This window comes from Entelurus aequoreus, linkage group LG02, assembly GCF_033978785.1.
Source record: "Entelurus aequoreus isolate RoL-2023_Sb linkage group LG02, RoL_Eaeq_v1.1, whole genome shotgun sequence".
Classification (NCBI taxonomy): Eukaryota; Metazoa; Chordata; class Actinopteri; order Syngnathiformes; family Syngnathidae; genus Entelurus; species Entelurus aequoreus.
Genome location: NC_084732.1, coordinates 56,925,469 through 56,940,955, shown reverse-complemented (window position 1 = coordinate 56,940,955; position 15,487 = coordinate 56,925,469). Strand labels below are relative to the sequence as shown.

The 15,487-nt window shown below is 40.8% G+C and overlaps 1 protein-coding gene across 9 annotated transcripts in view; it reads right to left on the bottom strand.

The window, feature by feature from the left end:
- Positions 1-3,383: 3,383 nt before the first annotated feature.
- large2 (LARGE xylosyl- and glucuronyltransferase 2) overlaps positions 3,384-15,487 on the bottom strand; it is a 161,682-nt gene continuing 149,578 nt past the window's right edge. For 7 of the 9 annotated variants that reach the window (XM_062029639.1, XM_062029689.1, XM_062029646.1 and 4 more), the window contains 2 exons: positions 13,869-14,064; positions 3,384-11,296 (listed from right to left, as the gene is read on the bottom strand). In XM_062029639.1, coding sequence (XP_061885623.1) covers positions 11,099-11,296; positions 13,869-14,064 — 394 coding nt within the window. In that variant the 3' untranslated portion in view covers positions 3,384-11,098. The remainder of the gene's footprint in view (positions 11,297-13,868; positions 14,065-15,487) is intronic. The other 2 variants (XR_009822165.1, XM_062029629.1) reach the window with 2 other exon arrangements.

The window sequence follows — 15,487 nt, the reverse complement described above, 5'->3', positions numbered from 1 at the left end:
GTGGGACTGCATACACGGAAGTCTGGGCTTCTCAACTGTGACTGCTGCACCTGCGACCCAGACCAACTAAGCCTAAGAAAAAGGATGGATGGGCAAGCTGCTGAAACATGTACTGATCAAGTTTGGTTGATTACTGCACAGTAACACATGCACATGCCATACTTACAAATGAGCACATTTATTTCAAGCACTTGGAAAAATAACATTGATTTGCTTCAACAATAATAAATATAGTGCCTGATGTCAGGCTCTGTCGTTACAATCAATATCCAGTCACAATACAGCAAAGGCACTATCGCTTTTACCACAATCAACAACAAGTTGATGGGCTGGCATTGATGGCAGCAGTGTGGGATCAGGACTTATCATTAGTACACATCCATACTTTGGTGGTTAGGCCCCCACTGCATCTCTCTTGACCTGGATTGTTTCTCTCGCTCTTCTATTCAATTAATGCTGGGAATAAAAAATCCTAAAAGAGATAGGAAGGAGGAAGCTTGAAACATAAAACACTGAACTTTTCTACTTGCAGGTACAGGACCGTACAACGATCCAAATCATACTTTCTTGTTTTTTCAGTAGAACTCTTAATAAAACAGTGTAGCTTAATAAACATGGACACAGAATCTAAAAATGACCACACAAAGATGTTCAGATGTTAGTTAAAAACATGTCTCTTTGTGTGTATTATGTATGCATATGGTGACCAAATTGTCTAGTATTGCTTTCCCAAATGGTGATAGTGTTACAAGAGTTGTGACAGATAGATTTCAACAAATTGAATTGTTGAGTTGATTATTGTTGCATTTGGCTTTGCTTTCAGATCAGTTTATTGCTTCTTTTAACTCTCTCAGGAATTAACCTAAAATGTCAAATGTATTTTGTTAGTTATTCCACGACTTATGTTGCCAACGAACCGGTTGGAGTAATTGTACAATCAGTAAAGTAATAGTTATTGTACATTGTATCTGATGAAGAAAAAACTGCTTTAGTGTGTACAGGGCCTTACTTACAGTACAATACTATAGCAGAGAAACATGACATAGTTATGAATATGTTTGACATTTCACCTAACAAAAGAAAAATCACAGAAGGGCTGTGTACATGCCATGGAATACAGTATTGTCATTTATCCAGGTCATGTCTTTTCAAGACATTTAATCGACCTTGAACCCTAGGAAAATAGCATTAGTTGACTGACTTTGCCTCAGAAAATTTGACTTTACCATTGAAAAAAATCATTTTTAAATCCTTGAAAATGTCATATTTACAAGTTTTTCCTAGTACTTAATACCGTTATATTTATTTGTTTTAAATATTGTATTTGTCCATGGGTTGTTACTCTTTTTCTGTTAACACATTGTCATCTCTGAAAAAATTTGCACTATTTCACAAGTCAAATGGTCCCGTGCATAGGAAGAACAAAACCAAGTTCACTCATTATTTTTGTACATATATTCTATCATATTCAGACTGTGACTTTTTGACTTATTTATTTTCAAAATACTTTTTTGTTGAATCATGTGTCAACATGCTCTTAGCATTGATGTCATGTGCCTAGATAGCAGGCCCATCAAAATGTATGCGGGAATTTTTTAGTTCTATACAATTGTAGTAGAGTTGCGCGTTTCATATTTCTGCACAGCTATTTGCTAAAAATATAAATAAATATATATTTGCTCTTTATTTCCTTTGCAGGTCAAATAGAGTGATTTGCATGATTGAAGGAGATGGCACCATTATGAAACACCAATACAGTGTCATTGCAGTGTTAATACAGCCAATGAGTGTGTCACACAGTCACTGAGGTGTCTTTTATTACCAATACTTACTAAAAACTAATTTCTGTTACTTTCAGTCCTGTGACTCGAATATTAAAGTCCTGTAAAAAATGAAATAAAGTTGTCTGAAATGAAACCTTATACCTTTTGAGTAGTTCAATGCATGTTTTATCAGATTAGAAATGTAAAAAGCAAGAAACTTAAGTTAAACAGGCAAATGGCACAAATTCGGTAAATTGACCCAGAAATAAAAGTAATAGATTATTAATGATTTATATTATATCCATCGTACAAGATATTACACTCATTAACTTAACCAGCTATGACATAAATCTCTGATGTTTTGTTCAGATACTTGATGCCCTTTGCTTTGTTTCTTGCATTGAACAAAGATAGCACAGTCTACCAAGTCATTATCCTTGTGTGTTAAAGTACCAGTAGAGTGGAAAACTTAGTTGACTTTATATGCTTAATTGTGTTTCATTGAATCCATTAAACCATATCCAATTGTATTCACAATCCGCAAAGTATGTGAAAATACCGTCTAAATATCACAAAATGCCACAAATTCAGTCAACCATTTTGAATATTTTTCTCTGAACATCTTCAGTAATTTCCGTAGATTGACGTCACTGGAGTAACGCTTCTGCGCTCTGACCATATCATCAGATCAGTCATACTGAAAATATGCAAACATTAGAGAGAGAGAGAGATGTGCTGTCTATTATTCACAGTTCCTATATAAGACATGAACACGTTTTTCTTTTTTTATGCATTCTTAGTCGTAAATAAATAAATACATAAATTGTCTGTCATATAAGTTCTCATTTCTGGCCACAAAACCCTCCAAATAACCATCCAAAACCCGCCAACAATACTCTATTTACATATCGTGACTTGAAAATTAACCAAATATTAGCGATGTTGTTATTATAAGCGCTAACGCAGACAAACTACTTTTTTGGATCGATAGAACACAGATAATTAGCTGCTTTACTGTGAGCTGGCAGCGATGTCCTGCTGCTCCCGCATCATCATTTTCAAAGTTATTCTACAAACCGCGTTTCCATATGAGTTGGGAAATTGTGTTAGATGTAAATATAAACGGAATACAATGAATTGCAAATCATTTTCAACCCATATTCAATTGAATATGCTACAAAGACAACATATTTGATGTTCAAACTGATAAACATTTTTTTTTGTGCAAATAATCATTAACTTTAGAATTTGATGCCAGCAACACGTGACAAAGAAGTTGGGAAAGGTGGCAATAAATACTGATAAAGTTGAGGAATGCTCATCAAACACTTATTTGGAACATCCCACAGGTGAACAGGCAAATTGGGAACATGTGGGTGCCATGATTGGGTATAAAAGTAGATTCCATGAAATGCTCAGTCATTCACAAACAAGGATGGGGCGAGGGTCACCACTTTGTCAAAAAATGCGTGAGCAAATTGTTGAACAGGTTAAGAAAAACCTTTCTCAACCAGCTATTGCAATGAATTTAGGGATTTCACCATCTACGGTCTGTAATATCATCAAAAGTTTCAGAGATTCTGGAGAAATCACTGCACGTAAGCAGCTAAGCCCGTGAACTTCGATCCCTCAGGCTGTACTGCATCAACAAGCGACATCAGTGTGTAAAGGATATCACCACATGGGCTCAGGAACACTTCAGAAACCCACTGTCAGTAACTACAGTTGGTCGCTACATCTGTAAGTGCAAGTTAAAACTGTCCTATGCAAGGCGAAAACCGTTTATCAACAACACCCAGAAACGCCGTCGGCTTCGCTGGGCCTGAGATCATCTAAGATGGACTGATACAAAGTGGAAAAGTGTTCTGTGGTCTGACGAGTCCACATTTCAAATTGTTTTTGGAAACTGTGGACGTCGTGTCCTCCGGACCAAAGAGGAAAAGAACCATCCGGATTGTTATAGGCGCAAAGTTGAAAAGCCAGCATCTGTGATGGTATAGGGGTGTATTAGTGCCCAAGACATGGGTAACTTACACATTCCCGGCGCATGTGGCAAGGCCTGCAACACATCACAGACTACAAGCAGGGGAGCAGGGGGGTCACAAACAGCCAACACATCACAGACTACAAGCAGGGGGGTCACAAACAGCCAACGCTCACTGCCAGATGAGCTGAATGAGAATGTTTGCTAGCTTCGAGGTCCTCAACACCAACCAACAGAGAGGGGTTCTGACCACGGAGCGCACGCAGGACCCACCACTCACTGTGACAACAGCAGAGGTAGGTATAGTTCTGAGGAGAACAAACCCACGGAAGGCAGCCGGCCCAGACAACATCCCTTGCCAGGCCCTCAGGGTGTGTTCATCAGAGCTGGCTGACGTACTTGCTGACATATACAACTTGTCACTAGCACAAGTTGTTGTGCCCACCTGCTTCAAGACCACCACCATCGTGCCCCTGCCAAAGAAAAACACTGTGACCTGTCTGAATGACAGGTCACCCCAACAGTGATGAAGTGCTTCGAGAGGATAGTCATGTCACACATCAAGAAGACCATCCCAGACACACTGTACCCTCTACAGTTTGCCTACCGGCAGAACCGGTCCACTGAGGATGCAGTCAACACCGTCATCCACACCACCATCACCCACTTAGAGGGCAAGGTCACCTATGCCAGGCTATTATTCATTGACTACAGCTCTGCTTTTAACACGGTCATCCCACAAAAACTCACTGCTAAACTCCTCACTGTTGGTCTGACACCAACTCTCTGTGACTGGGTCCTGAACTTTCTCACAAACCGTCAGTCAGTCAGAATCAGAAATCAGACATCAGGCACAAAGGTTCTAAGCACAGGGACCCCCCAAGGCTGCGTGCTGAGCCCCCTATTGTACACCCTCTTCACACACGACTATGTGGCCTCCCAGAACAACACCAGTATCATCAAGTTTGCAGATGATACTACGATCGTCGGACTGATCACCGGGGGAGCTGAGGCAGCGTACAGAAAGGAGGTAGCGGAACTGGTAGCCTGGTGTCAGGATAATAATCTCTCCTTGAACACAGACAAGACCAAGGAGATGATTATTGACCCACGGAGAAGGAGTACACACTACACAAAGGTGGACAGGGTGAAAACATTTAAATTCCTCGGGACCCACATCAGCAAGGACTTCACCTGGGATCACAACACCCAACAAACAATAAAGAAAGCCCAGCAGCGACTGTACTTCCTAAGAAGGCTGAGAAAATTTGGCATGCCACCCAAAATTCTCAGCAACTTCCATAGAAGTACGGTTGAGAGTGTCCTTACAAGCTCAATCACGGTCTGGTATGGAAACTGCACTGCTAAGGACAGGAAGGCACTCCAGCGAGTGATTAAAACTGCTTAGTACATATCAGGAGCAGCCTTCCCCTCACTACAGGACATGTACTCTACCAGGACCACCAGGAGAGCACACAACATCATAAAGGACAGTACACACCCCCAGCACAGTCTCTTCAGCCTCCTACCATCAGGCAGATGATACAGGAGCCTGAAATCCAGGAGTAAGAGACTGACAAACAGTTTCTACCCACAGGCCATCAGGCTTGTGAATGCTAACTTGTGAATGCTAGCTACTCTTCCCCCCCGTTTTACTTTTATCTTTTTGAACAAAAGACAGCTACCATGACCACCCCCGAACTGTGAACCATCACTGTAGACACTTTTCACCTTTGATCACTAAAGACACTTTAACTGCTGCTGTGACCCAATGTCACCTCCATATTTATACTGTTGACTGTCAATCAGAATGTGCAATAATGTAATGTTACTTACTGTGCCTTGTATATACATTTTTATTTTTATTTTTATTTTTATTTTAGCTAAGTACCGTGTGACTTGTTGAAGGGTGGACTAGAAAGTAAGATTTTCATTGTACGGCAAACTGTCTGTTTAACTGTGCATATGACAATAAATAATCTTGAATCTTGAATCTTGAATGTTGAATCTGTGAAGGCGCCATTAATGCTGAAAGGTACATACAGGTTTTGGAGAAACATATGTTGCCATCCAAGCAACGTTACCATGGACGTCCCTGCTTATTTCAGCAAGACAATGCCAAGCCACATGTTACATCAACGTGGCTTCATAGTAAAAGAGTGCGGGTACTAGACTGGCCTGCCTGTAGTCCAGACCTGTCTCCCATTGAAAATGTGTGGCGCATTATGAAGCCTAAAATACCACAACGGAGACCCCCGGACTGTTGAACAACTTAAGCTGTACATCAAGCAAGAATGGGAAAGAATTCCACCTGAGAAGCTTAAAAAATGTGTCTCCTCAGTTCCCAAACGTTTACTGAGTGTTGTTAAAAGGAAAGGCCATGTAACACAGTGGTGAACATGCCCTTTCCCAACTACTTTGGCACGTGTTGCAGCCATGAAATTATAAGTTAATTATTATTTGCAAAAAAAAACATAACGTTTATGAGTTTGAACATCAAATATCTTGTCTTTGTAGTGCATTCAATTGAATATGGGTTGAAAAGGATTTGCAAATCCTTGTATTCCATTTATAATTACATCTAACACAATTTCCCAACTCATATGGAAACGGGGTTTGTAGATTATAAATCATGGTTCTCATTTGGATTTCAGGAGGACTTAGCCATAAATCTAGAAGTTGTTCATCCGTGACATTCAATTCATACCCGGAGATGGAGACAAACACACACAACCGAAGCCGGTGTCTGCAGGGAGACTTTTGCTTGTTAACTCTTTCTTGTGCATCAAGATTAATTCTTCAAATAAATGGGAAGATATGGACACCCTATCAGTCGTCATCGCAGTAAGAGCAGACATTGTAGAGGAAGCTATCGTTTTATTATGTTTGTAATTTGTATTTCTTGTTTAGCACTTATCAGTACTGCGACATGATGCTTAGTGTTTCATTAAAGTTGGATTTGTTTAGCAGAGCTTCTCAAACTTGTAGCTCATCCTCCTTACATTCAGGATCTACAATATTAGTTTCTGGATCATAATTTTTCCCAAAGTAATCGTTGTTGGCTCTCACAAATTCTGCATGATTTGCAATGTTGTTGGTGGGGAAGAGATCTGTGGTTCCTAACTCTTTGTCACGCAATGACGTGTCTGGCTCGCTCATTATCTCTCAAAATGGCTTGGTAATCTCTGTGAGATTGATACTATTTTCATCATACTGTATCTATTTACTCGCAAACTTTGTAAGTATTTCGGTGTCATACATCAGATATATATGATGGTAGCTTTAACATAGAGACAACTTGTTTTTCCACTCGACTGGCATTTTAAACATACTTGGCCAATAAAGCTGATTCTGATGTACTGATTTACTGAGGATTGCGTTTAGCTTCTTGAATCTACAAAATGTATCGAAGTGCCTCCCATCCTTCAATTGTTATTCACGCGACTCTGTGTGTAATACGTCTGGACACTCCAGCTGTACATACAATCGAAAATGTCAACTGCTCTCCAGTTGGTGTAAAAGCATCCAGGCAAAACTTGCATTGTAAGATGCTCTAAAACAATTCTACTTCTGACTTAACTGATTCATACAGAATGACCCTGATCACAAAAATCTGGAGTAGGAGTAGTAGTTTAGTAGTAGCTCAGAAGGAAGTAGTGGCACAAAAGTGAAACAGCCCTCACATTTACCATAGAGTAGAATATATTTTACAGTGTACAGCTTGCGCAGCAGTAACATGAGTCAACACGCCATGATTGTGGAAATATTTGTGAGTAATTGCCTATAGTCTAGCATGGTGGTGTTATCGTCACAGTATGGGGCTGCATGAGTGCTGTCAGCACTGGAGAAGCTGCGGTGCTTTGAGGGACGATACATTTGAACATGCACTGTGACGTCGTAAAGCAGATCATGATCCTCTCCCTTTTTCTTTGCAGGTTTAATGAGGCAGAACAACCAGCAACATCTCATGCATTGTGTAAACTAGCATCTTTTTCTGCTCTTTTGGCGAGATAATTGTGCCTTGCCTCAAGGTCTGAAGCTGCATGAGTGCTGCTGGCGCTACGGAGCAGCGGTTCAATGAGTGCCAAAATGTATTCCAACATGTAGTGACATTGATAAGGAATCCAAACACACTTTCAAGAGGATCAAGTGCTGAGGAAGATGAAGACAAACACCTGCACACAAATAAACTCTTGCGGAACATCCACAAGGAGAAGAATGAAAGGTGGAGGTGCATAAGGTGTGCAACATGCATCAGTTCCAGCAGTGATGTCATGACAGAGGAATACAATAGAATTCCAGTAACAGGTGATTAATTCCATATCCAAGAGGATTAAGTTAGACAATAATGGCTGTGTGTTAATTTATTTTGAAGAGCACAGTAAATCTTTTGTCTGCATTACAACAAACTCTGATCAGTTTTTGATCAGTTCCTGTTTCCAGTCAGGCGTTTAAAGTCCTCTACTGTTTGCAGGCAACTTGGTATGGTGACAGGGGGCGGAGCAACCAGGTAGGGGAATGCAATCAGCAAACAACTCATTCATAAACCCAGTGCCCATCCACACCAGGAATACGCCAGATTATTGTTAACCTAAAATCTGTATTGTGTGCCACCACTTCCTTGTTTTCTAGCTTTTATATTATGTCTTCTTTCTAATTTGTGGATGTTCTGTCAATGTTTTGCTCTTCGTTTCTGTAAGGTTTAGGTCGTTACTTTTTACTATTGTTTCTCTGCTGTCATGGAAGCCATAGTATTTGTTCTTTTGATACAGTGTTATTACCTCTCATTGCGCTACTTTGCCCAGTGTTTGATTGCTGATCTTTTTTGTTTTTCTATACAACATTTTCTCAGTTTTGCTCTAACAATGTAGGTCCATCCAAGAAAAATCAGCGGCCAAGCCTGGCATTGACAAGTTTTGGACAAAGTTGAAACTCTGTTCTTCGTTTGGATACACAGCTAGCAGCCGACTTGTTGTTGGGTAGTGGGGTCTGCACTTTTCTAGTAACATTTTAGGTAATACATTTTCTCTGCAGTTTCCCCAACATATTTTTCTATATCTTTGGTTGTTTTTGTAAATCTCGTGTCTGTGTGGTAGTCTGTGAGAGTGGGCGACAACACCTCCAGTACCATCTCCCTGAGCACCGGCTCCCCCCAGGGCTGCGTCCTGAGTCCGCTGCTGTTCACGTTGATGACCCATGACTGCTGCGCCAGGTCCACTACTAACCACATTGTGAAGTATGCGGACGACACGACAGTAGTGGGCCTCATCCGTGACAACAACGACATGGACTACAGGGAGGAGGTGAAACATCTGGTTGACTGGTGCAGAACCAACAACCTGGTCCTGAACGCCGACAAGACCAAGGAGATCATCGTCGACTTCAGGAGGCACCAGTCCAGCCACACTCCACTCTTCATCAACGGCACAGCGGTGGAGATGGTAAGCAGCACCAAGTTCCTGGGGGTGCAGATAACTGACAATATAACCTGGTCCTTACACACCGGAGCTCTTGTAAAAAGAGCTCAGCAGCGCATGCACTTTTTGCGTCGGATGAAAAGAGCACTATAGAGAGCCTACTGACCAACTGCATCTCTGTCTGGACTGGAGCCTGCAGTGCCTCAGACTGGAAGTCTCTGCAGAGTGGTGAGGACGGCGGAAAAGATAATCAGGACTCCTCTTCCTCTTATCCAGGAGATCGCAAAAGTTGTGCCTGACCAGGGCTCAGAAAATCAGCAGAGACTCCTCCCACACCCACCAAGGACTGTTTTCACTGCTGGACTGTAGAAAAAGGTTCCGCAGCCTCCGTAGCAGAACCGCCAGGTTCTGTAACAGCTTCTTCCCTCAGGCCGTAAGACTCTTGAACGCATTAAAATAACCCCCTCAATTCCCCCCAAAAATGGATTAACTCACTGGAATATAAAGACAATATAACATACATCCATAAACGTGGATGCATATGCAAAAGTGCAATATATTTATTTGTACAGTAATCTATTTATTTGTAGCTGCACCTTATTGCTCTTTTATCCTGCACTACCATGAGCTAATGCAACGAAAGTGTGTTCTTACCTGTACTGTAAAGTTCAAATGTATACATATACAGTGTTCTGAAAACGTACTTTTAAAAAGTACTTAAACAATAAAAAAAAGTACAAAAAAGTAATTGAATTACGAACAGAATTACTCTTAAATAAATGTAATTAATTTTAATTTTCTTTACTTTAAAAAAAACATCTGGCATTTACAGTTCCTAAACATTTTATATAAAGCACAGTGTGCGTTTGTCTGTGCTTTTAAAAGGCCAAGTGATGTGTGACGCCAGCGAGGGTTTTAACGCCGTAGCCGTGTTTGTTAGTTTTGGCCGTTAGCAGCGGCAGTGTGTCGGCTTTGACGCCAGCTCTTTTGAATATGTTCACTGTATTGTGTTACCTCTGGTTAATAAAGAGACTGAATTTGCTTCGATGGTTGTCATATCTTCTTGTCAACAAACGGGGTATTGTATGGATGACAAGTTTGTCACTTCAATCATTGATTTGTTGTTCATTATTCCCATCGTGTACGTGTGCGCATGTTGTTGTCAGTTGCTTCACAGTGTGATGGTGCCTCTTTTGATTAAATATCAAGTTCATTTTATTGCGGTGCTGCTTGTTGCTTTCTCTACTAAAAAGATATTTCCTGCATTGAAATTGCTATGCTTATGGCGCTGTCTTGATGTTGACATAAATAAAACCACATCAAAAGTAGCGTGCCATGTTCCATCAAGCTTTCGCTAACGGCGTTGTAACAGATTACTTAAATATTATTTCATAACGGCGTTACTAGCATTGTTATTAAATAACGTCGTTAATAAATAATGCAGTCATAACGAACACTGTATATATATATACACATAACAAATTAGTCAAACATCAAACTGGCCTTCAACTGTGGTCAAACGAATGCTTAAAATAATTGAATGACATCTCATAAGTTTATATTTACACTGCAAATATATATAAGTATTTACTGTAATTGAGCTAAGTAATACATTAAAAAGTGATAACGCATGAAAAAGTTGGACTGACCATTTTGTTGTTCCCTTTTTGATTGAAATGAACCTAACCCCTCTGAAGTGCGGACTGGATCGTGTTTAGAAACATCCCTGATTGCTAAAACAAATCATTACAATGTGTTAGACACGCGAGTTCCATCAGTGCCATAGGAGAAGCAACGTTCCATCTTGTCTCGTCTCATTTAGGTAAAACCAACGAGCACAGGAACGTTTGAAAGATGCCGCAAAGCTTTACCATCATGTTTGCCAGTCTGAGATCCTTGAATTTTCAGCTTTCTTGCTTCTGAAAAGGATCTTGTTAGATGTTCCTCTGGGCAGTAAGGTACTTGAGAGCACCTGAGCCATATTTCCTGGACAAGTCCTGGTGGAACTCGTCCTTTAAGGTTTTTAGGCAGTTGCGGTAGCTGGTGCTAGAACGGAACTTGGAGATGTCAAAGCTTGGAGCGTGGGGCATGTGGATCATGAAAGCATTTGGGAGAACCATTAGGTCATACTCCTGAAAAAAAGAACAATACATTGCTTAATGTCACGTGCCACAGCACATTAAATTATTCAATTATACATCTGGAACTGACTGACTTTTTTTGTCCCTGTTTTTTTTCAGGTGTGAAACCGATTGCCTTAAATGCTCTGCAAAAACTACAACTAAGAGATTAAATATGGTTGTATAGTCTCTTTTAGTTGGCAGATTAGCTTGCTCATCTCATCTCAATTAATGACTGGGTGCATCAGGTTTGTTTTAACTTGGGTCAAAAGTGCATACTTCAAAGTGTATACAAGTCTTTAAAGCAGCTATTCTCAAACTGTGGTACGTGTACCAATAGTGGTACACAGGTTTCATCTCGTGGTACATCAAATAATCAGTTGGATCAAATTTTGCTATATTCAAACACACTGTTACTGTTCAAACTGCGTGTAATGTTACAGTGGCCAAAATTATAAAATATATTTGTTAAATAAAACCTCTGCCTTTTTTTAATGAATACTGAGGCCTATTACGCTACTGTATTTTAATGTCGGTCATTATGGTTGTACTTGGAGAGCCAAGTTTTTTCTGAGATGGTACTTTGTTTGAGAACCACTGATTTAAAGTTTGTTTGTCAAGTAAAACCAGACCTATGATCAATAATTATCAATGTGATTTTGTCTTTGTGCAAAGGGGTCTGCTAGCAAACGGAATGAAGCACCAATTGGTTATAAAAAAAAAAAGGTCCACATCAACCAACCATAGCATTAGAGGCTATTTGGTTAAGGGTCTTGAAGGGGGTCATGTTGTGGAGGATTTTGTACTGGAGACGCTGCGGAATGGGTAGCAGTAGGGTACTTGGACGACAGGGGTAATGTGGTCATATGGTGGGAATGAGTGAGGATGGGTGGAGGGGAATTTTGGATGAGTTAACAGATTGCAAAGTGAAATATAAAAGTGAACACAAAAGTAAGCAATTTAGAAAGTAATGTAGCTTATATATTATACTCATAGAGGTCGGGTGCAGTGTGAGCTGGGCGGAAGCCGAAGGCAGGGACCTTGGCGGTCCGATCCTTGGCTACAGAAGCTAGCTCTTGGGACGTGGAACGTCACCTCAGTGGGGGAAGCAGCCTAAGCTGGTGCGCAAGGTGGAAAAGTTCTGGCTAGATCTAGTCGGACTCACTTCGATGCACAGCGGCTCTGGAACCAGTCCTCTCTTTAAGAAGGGGAACCCGAGGGTGTTACAACTATTGTGGGATCATACACCTCAGCCTTCCTGGAGGGGTCTGTTCAGGTGTGCTGGAGGGGAGGGTGCGCCGAATGGTTGAGCCTCGGATTCAGGAGGAACAGTGTGGTTTTCGTCCTGGTCATAAAACTGTGGACCAGCTCTCTGCTCTCAGGAGGGTTCTTGAGGGTCCATGGGAGTTCGCCCAATCAGTCTATGAGTGCTTTGTGGACTTGGAGAAGGCCTTCGACCGTGTCCCTCAGGAAGTCTTGTGAGGAGAGCTCAGAGAGTATGGGGTATCGGACAGTCTGATGGTGGCGGACCCTGCATTGATCCGTCGTGGTGAAGGAGCTGGGCCGGAAGGCAAAGCTCTCAATTTATCTGTCGATCTACGTTTCCATCCTCACCTATGGTCATGAGTTTTGGGTTATGACCGAAAGGTAGAGATCACGGGGACAAGCGTCCGAAATGAGTTTCCTCTGTCGGGTGGCGAGGCTCTCCCTTAGAGATAGGGTGAGAAGCTCAGTCATTTGAGTGGAGCTCAAAGTAAAGCCGCTGCTCCTCCACATCGAGAGGAGCCAGATGAGGTGGTTTGGTCATCTGGTCAGGATGCCCCCCGGACGCCTGCCTGGGGAGGTGTTTAGGGCACTTCCTACCAATAAGGGCCACGGGGAAGACCCAGGATACGTTGGGAAGACTATGTCTCCCAGCTGGCCTGGGAACGCCTCTGGATCCCCCAGGAGGAGCGGGACAAAGTAGCTGGGGAGGGGGAAGTCTGGGATTCCCTGCTTAGGCTGCTGCCCCCGCGACCCGACCTCGGATAAGCGGAAGAAGATGGATGGATAGATATGTTCAAACCTTTTAAAAACACTGGAAAAATGCATATATATATATATATATATATATATATATATATATATATATATATATATATATATTAGTATTTACTGTAAACTAATGTTGATGGGGCTGTTTGTAACTTTCTCCAATTTGCAACTCGTTAAATTTTTCAAAAAATATAAAATAAATAAAAAATATAACAAGAACACCACATTCTAGCTTATGTTGTCAACTGTGGTGTGATGGAACATATTAAAATGTCAGTATTTTTCACTATTCAGAATTATATTGAATAAACATTTTAGATTTGTTTTGCGTTCAGGCGTCACTCACCGCTATCTCTTCAACACGAACGTCCCTAAGTGTATAAACTATTTAAATTTAGAAATCTCTTTTTTACCATTTTTCACAGATTTACCCTCAAAAAGTTCTGTCCTGATAAACGATACGAAACATGAAATTAAACATTTCCATAATGTGATATGAAATATCTTCATGCAGATTGAGTATACCAGTTGTATTTTGGATTTGGTGTACCTGTGCATCCAGCTCGATGATGTGGGAAACCTTGTTCCAGCCAAAGCCTACAAAACGCTGATCATATTCCGGACAATCTCGTTTGACAACAACGTAAGGTTCAAAGTCTGGCTCCCAGTCCACCTTATAAGGTGTGGTGGATGTTCTCCATTTGGCATAGTTGGAAGGAGCATGGCCTTTGGGCCAAACATGATACCTGTACATACAAAAACTATATCAAATACACATTGGTCCCTAAAGTCTGCACAAATGAGAATAATTTTGTTCTAAAACTGGGATTCTCAAACTGTGGTACGGGTACCACTAGTGGTACGCGTACTATAACTAGTCGTGCGCGAAAGAATCACTTAAATGAATATTGTAACAGTTTATTTTCCTATATTCAAACAGTGTTACTGTTCAAACTTTATGTAATGTTGAACGCATCATAATTAAATTATCCCCTCAACTCCCCCCAAAATGGATTAACTCGCTGGAATAAAAAAGACAATATAACATACATCCATAAACGTGGATGCATGTGAAAAAGTGCAATATATTTATCTGTACAGTAACCTATTTATTTATTTATATATGCACCTTATTGCTTTTTTTATCCTGCACTACCATGAGCTTATGTAATGAAATTTCGTTCTTATCTGTACTGTAAAGTTCAAATGTGAATGACAATAAAAAGGAAGTCTTAGTCTAAGTCTAAGTCTAAATATACTTTCTAAATAAAACCTCTGCCTTGTTTAAATGACTACTTAGGCCGACCACAATACCGTTATTTAATGTTGGTTATTATGGTGGTACTTGGAGAGCCAAGTGTTTTCTGAGGTAGTACTTGGTAAAAAAAAAGGTTGTGTACCCCTGTTCTTAAAGGCCTACTGAAAGCCACTACTACCGACCACGCAGTCTGATAGTTTATATATCAATGATGAAATCTTAACATTATAACACATGCCAATACGGCCGGGTTAACTTATAAAGTGACATTTTAAATTTGCCGCTAAACTTCCGGTTCGAAACGCCTCTGAGGATGACGTATGCGCGTGACGTAGCCCGGCGAACACGGGTATGCCTTCCACATTGAAGTCGATACGAAAAAGCTCTGTTTTCATTTCATAATTCCACAGTATTCTGGACATCTGTGTTCGTGAATCTGTTTCAATCATGTTCATTGCATTATGGAGAAGGAAGCCAAGCAAGCAAAGAAGAAAGTTGTCGGTGCGAAATGGACGTATTTTTCGAACGTAGTCAGCCACAACAGTACACAGCCGGCGCTTCTTTGTTTACATTCCCGAAAGATGCAGTCAAGATGGAAGAACTCGGATAACAGAGACTCTAACCAGGAGGACTTTTGATTTGGATACACAGACGCCTGTAGAGAACTGGGACAACACAGACTCTTACCAGGATTACTTTGATTTGGATGACAAAGACGCAGACGTGCTACTGTGAGTATGCAGCTTTGGCTTTTTTTTGCGTATGTACGTAACTTTTTTAAAATATATAAGCTTTATGAACCTTGGGTTAGGTGAACGGTCTTTTGGGCTGAGTGATTGTGTGTGTTGATCATGTGTTTGAATTGTATTGGCGTGTTCTATGGAGCTAGGAGCTAGCAGAGGAGCTAGCAT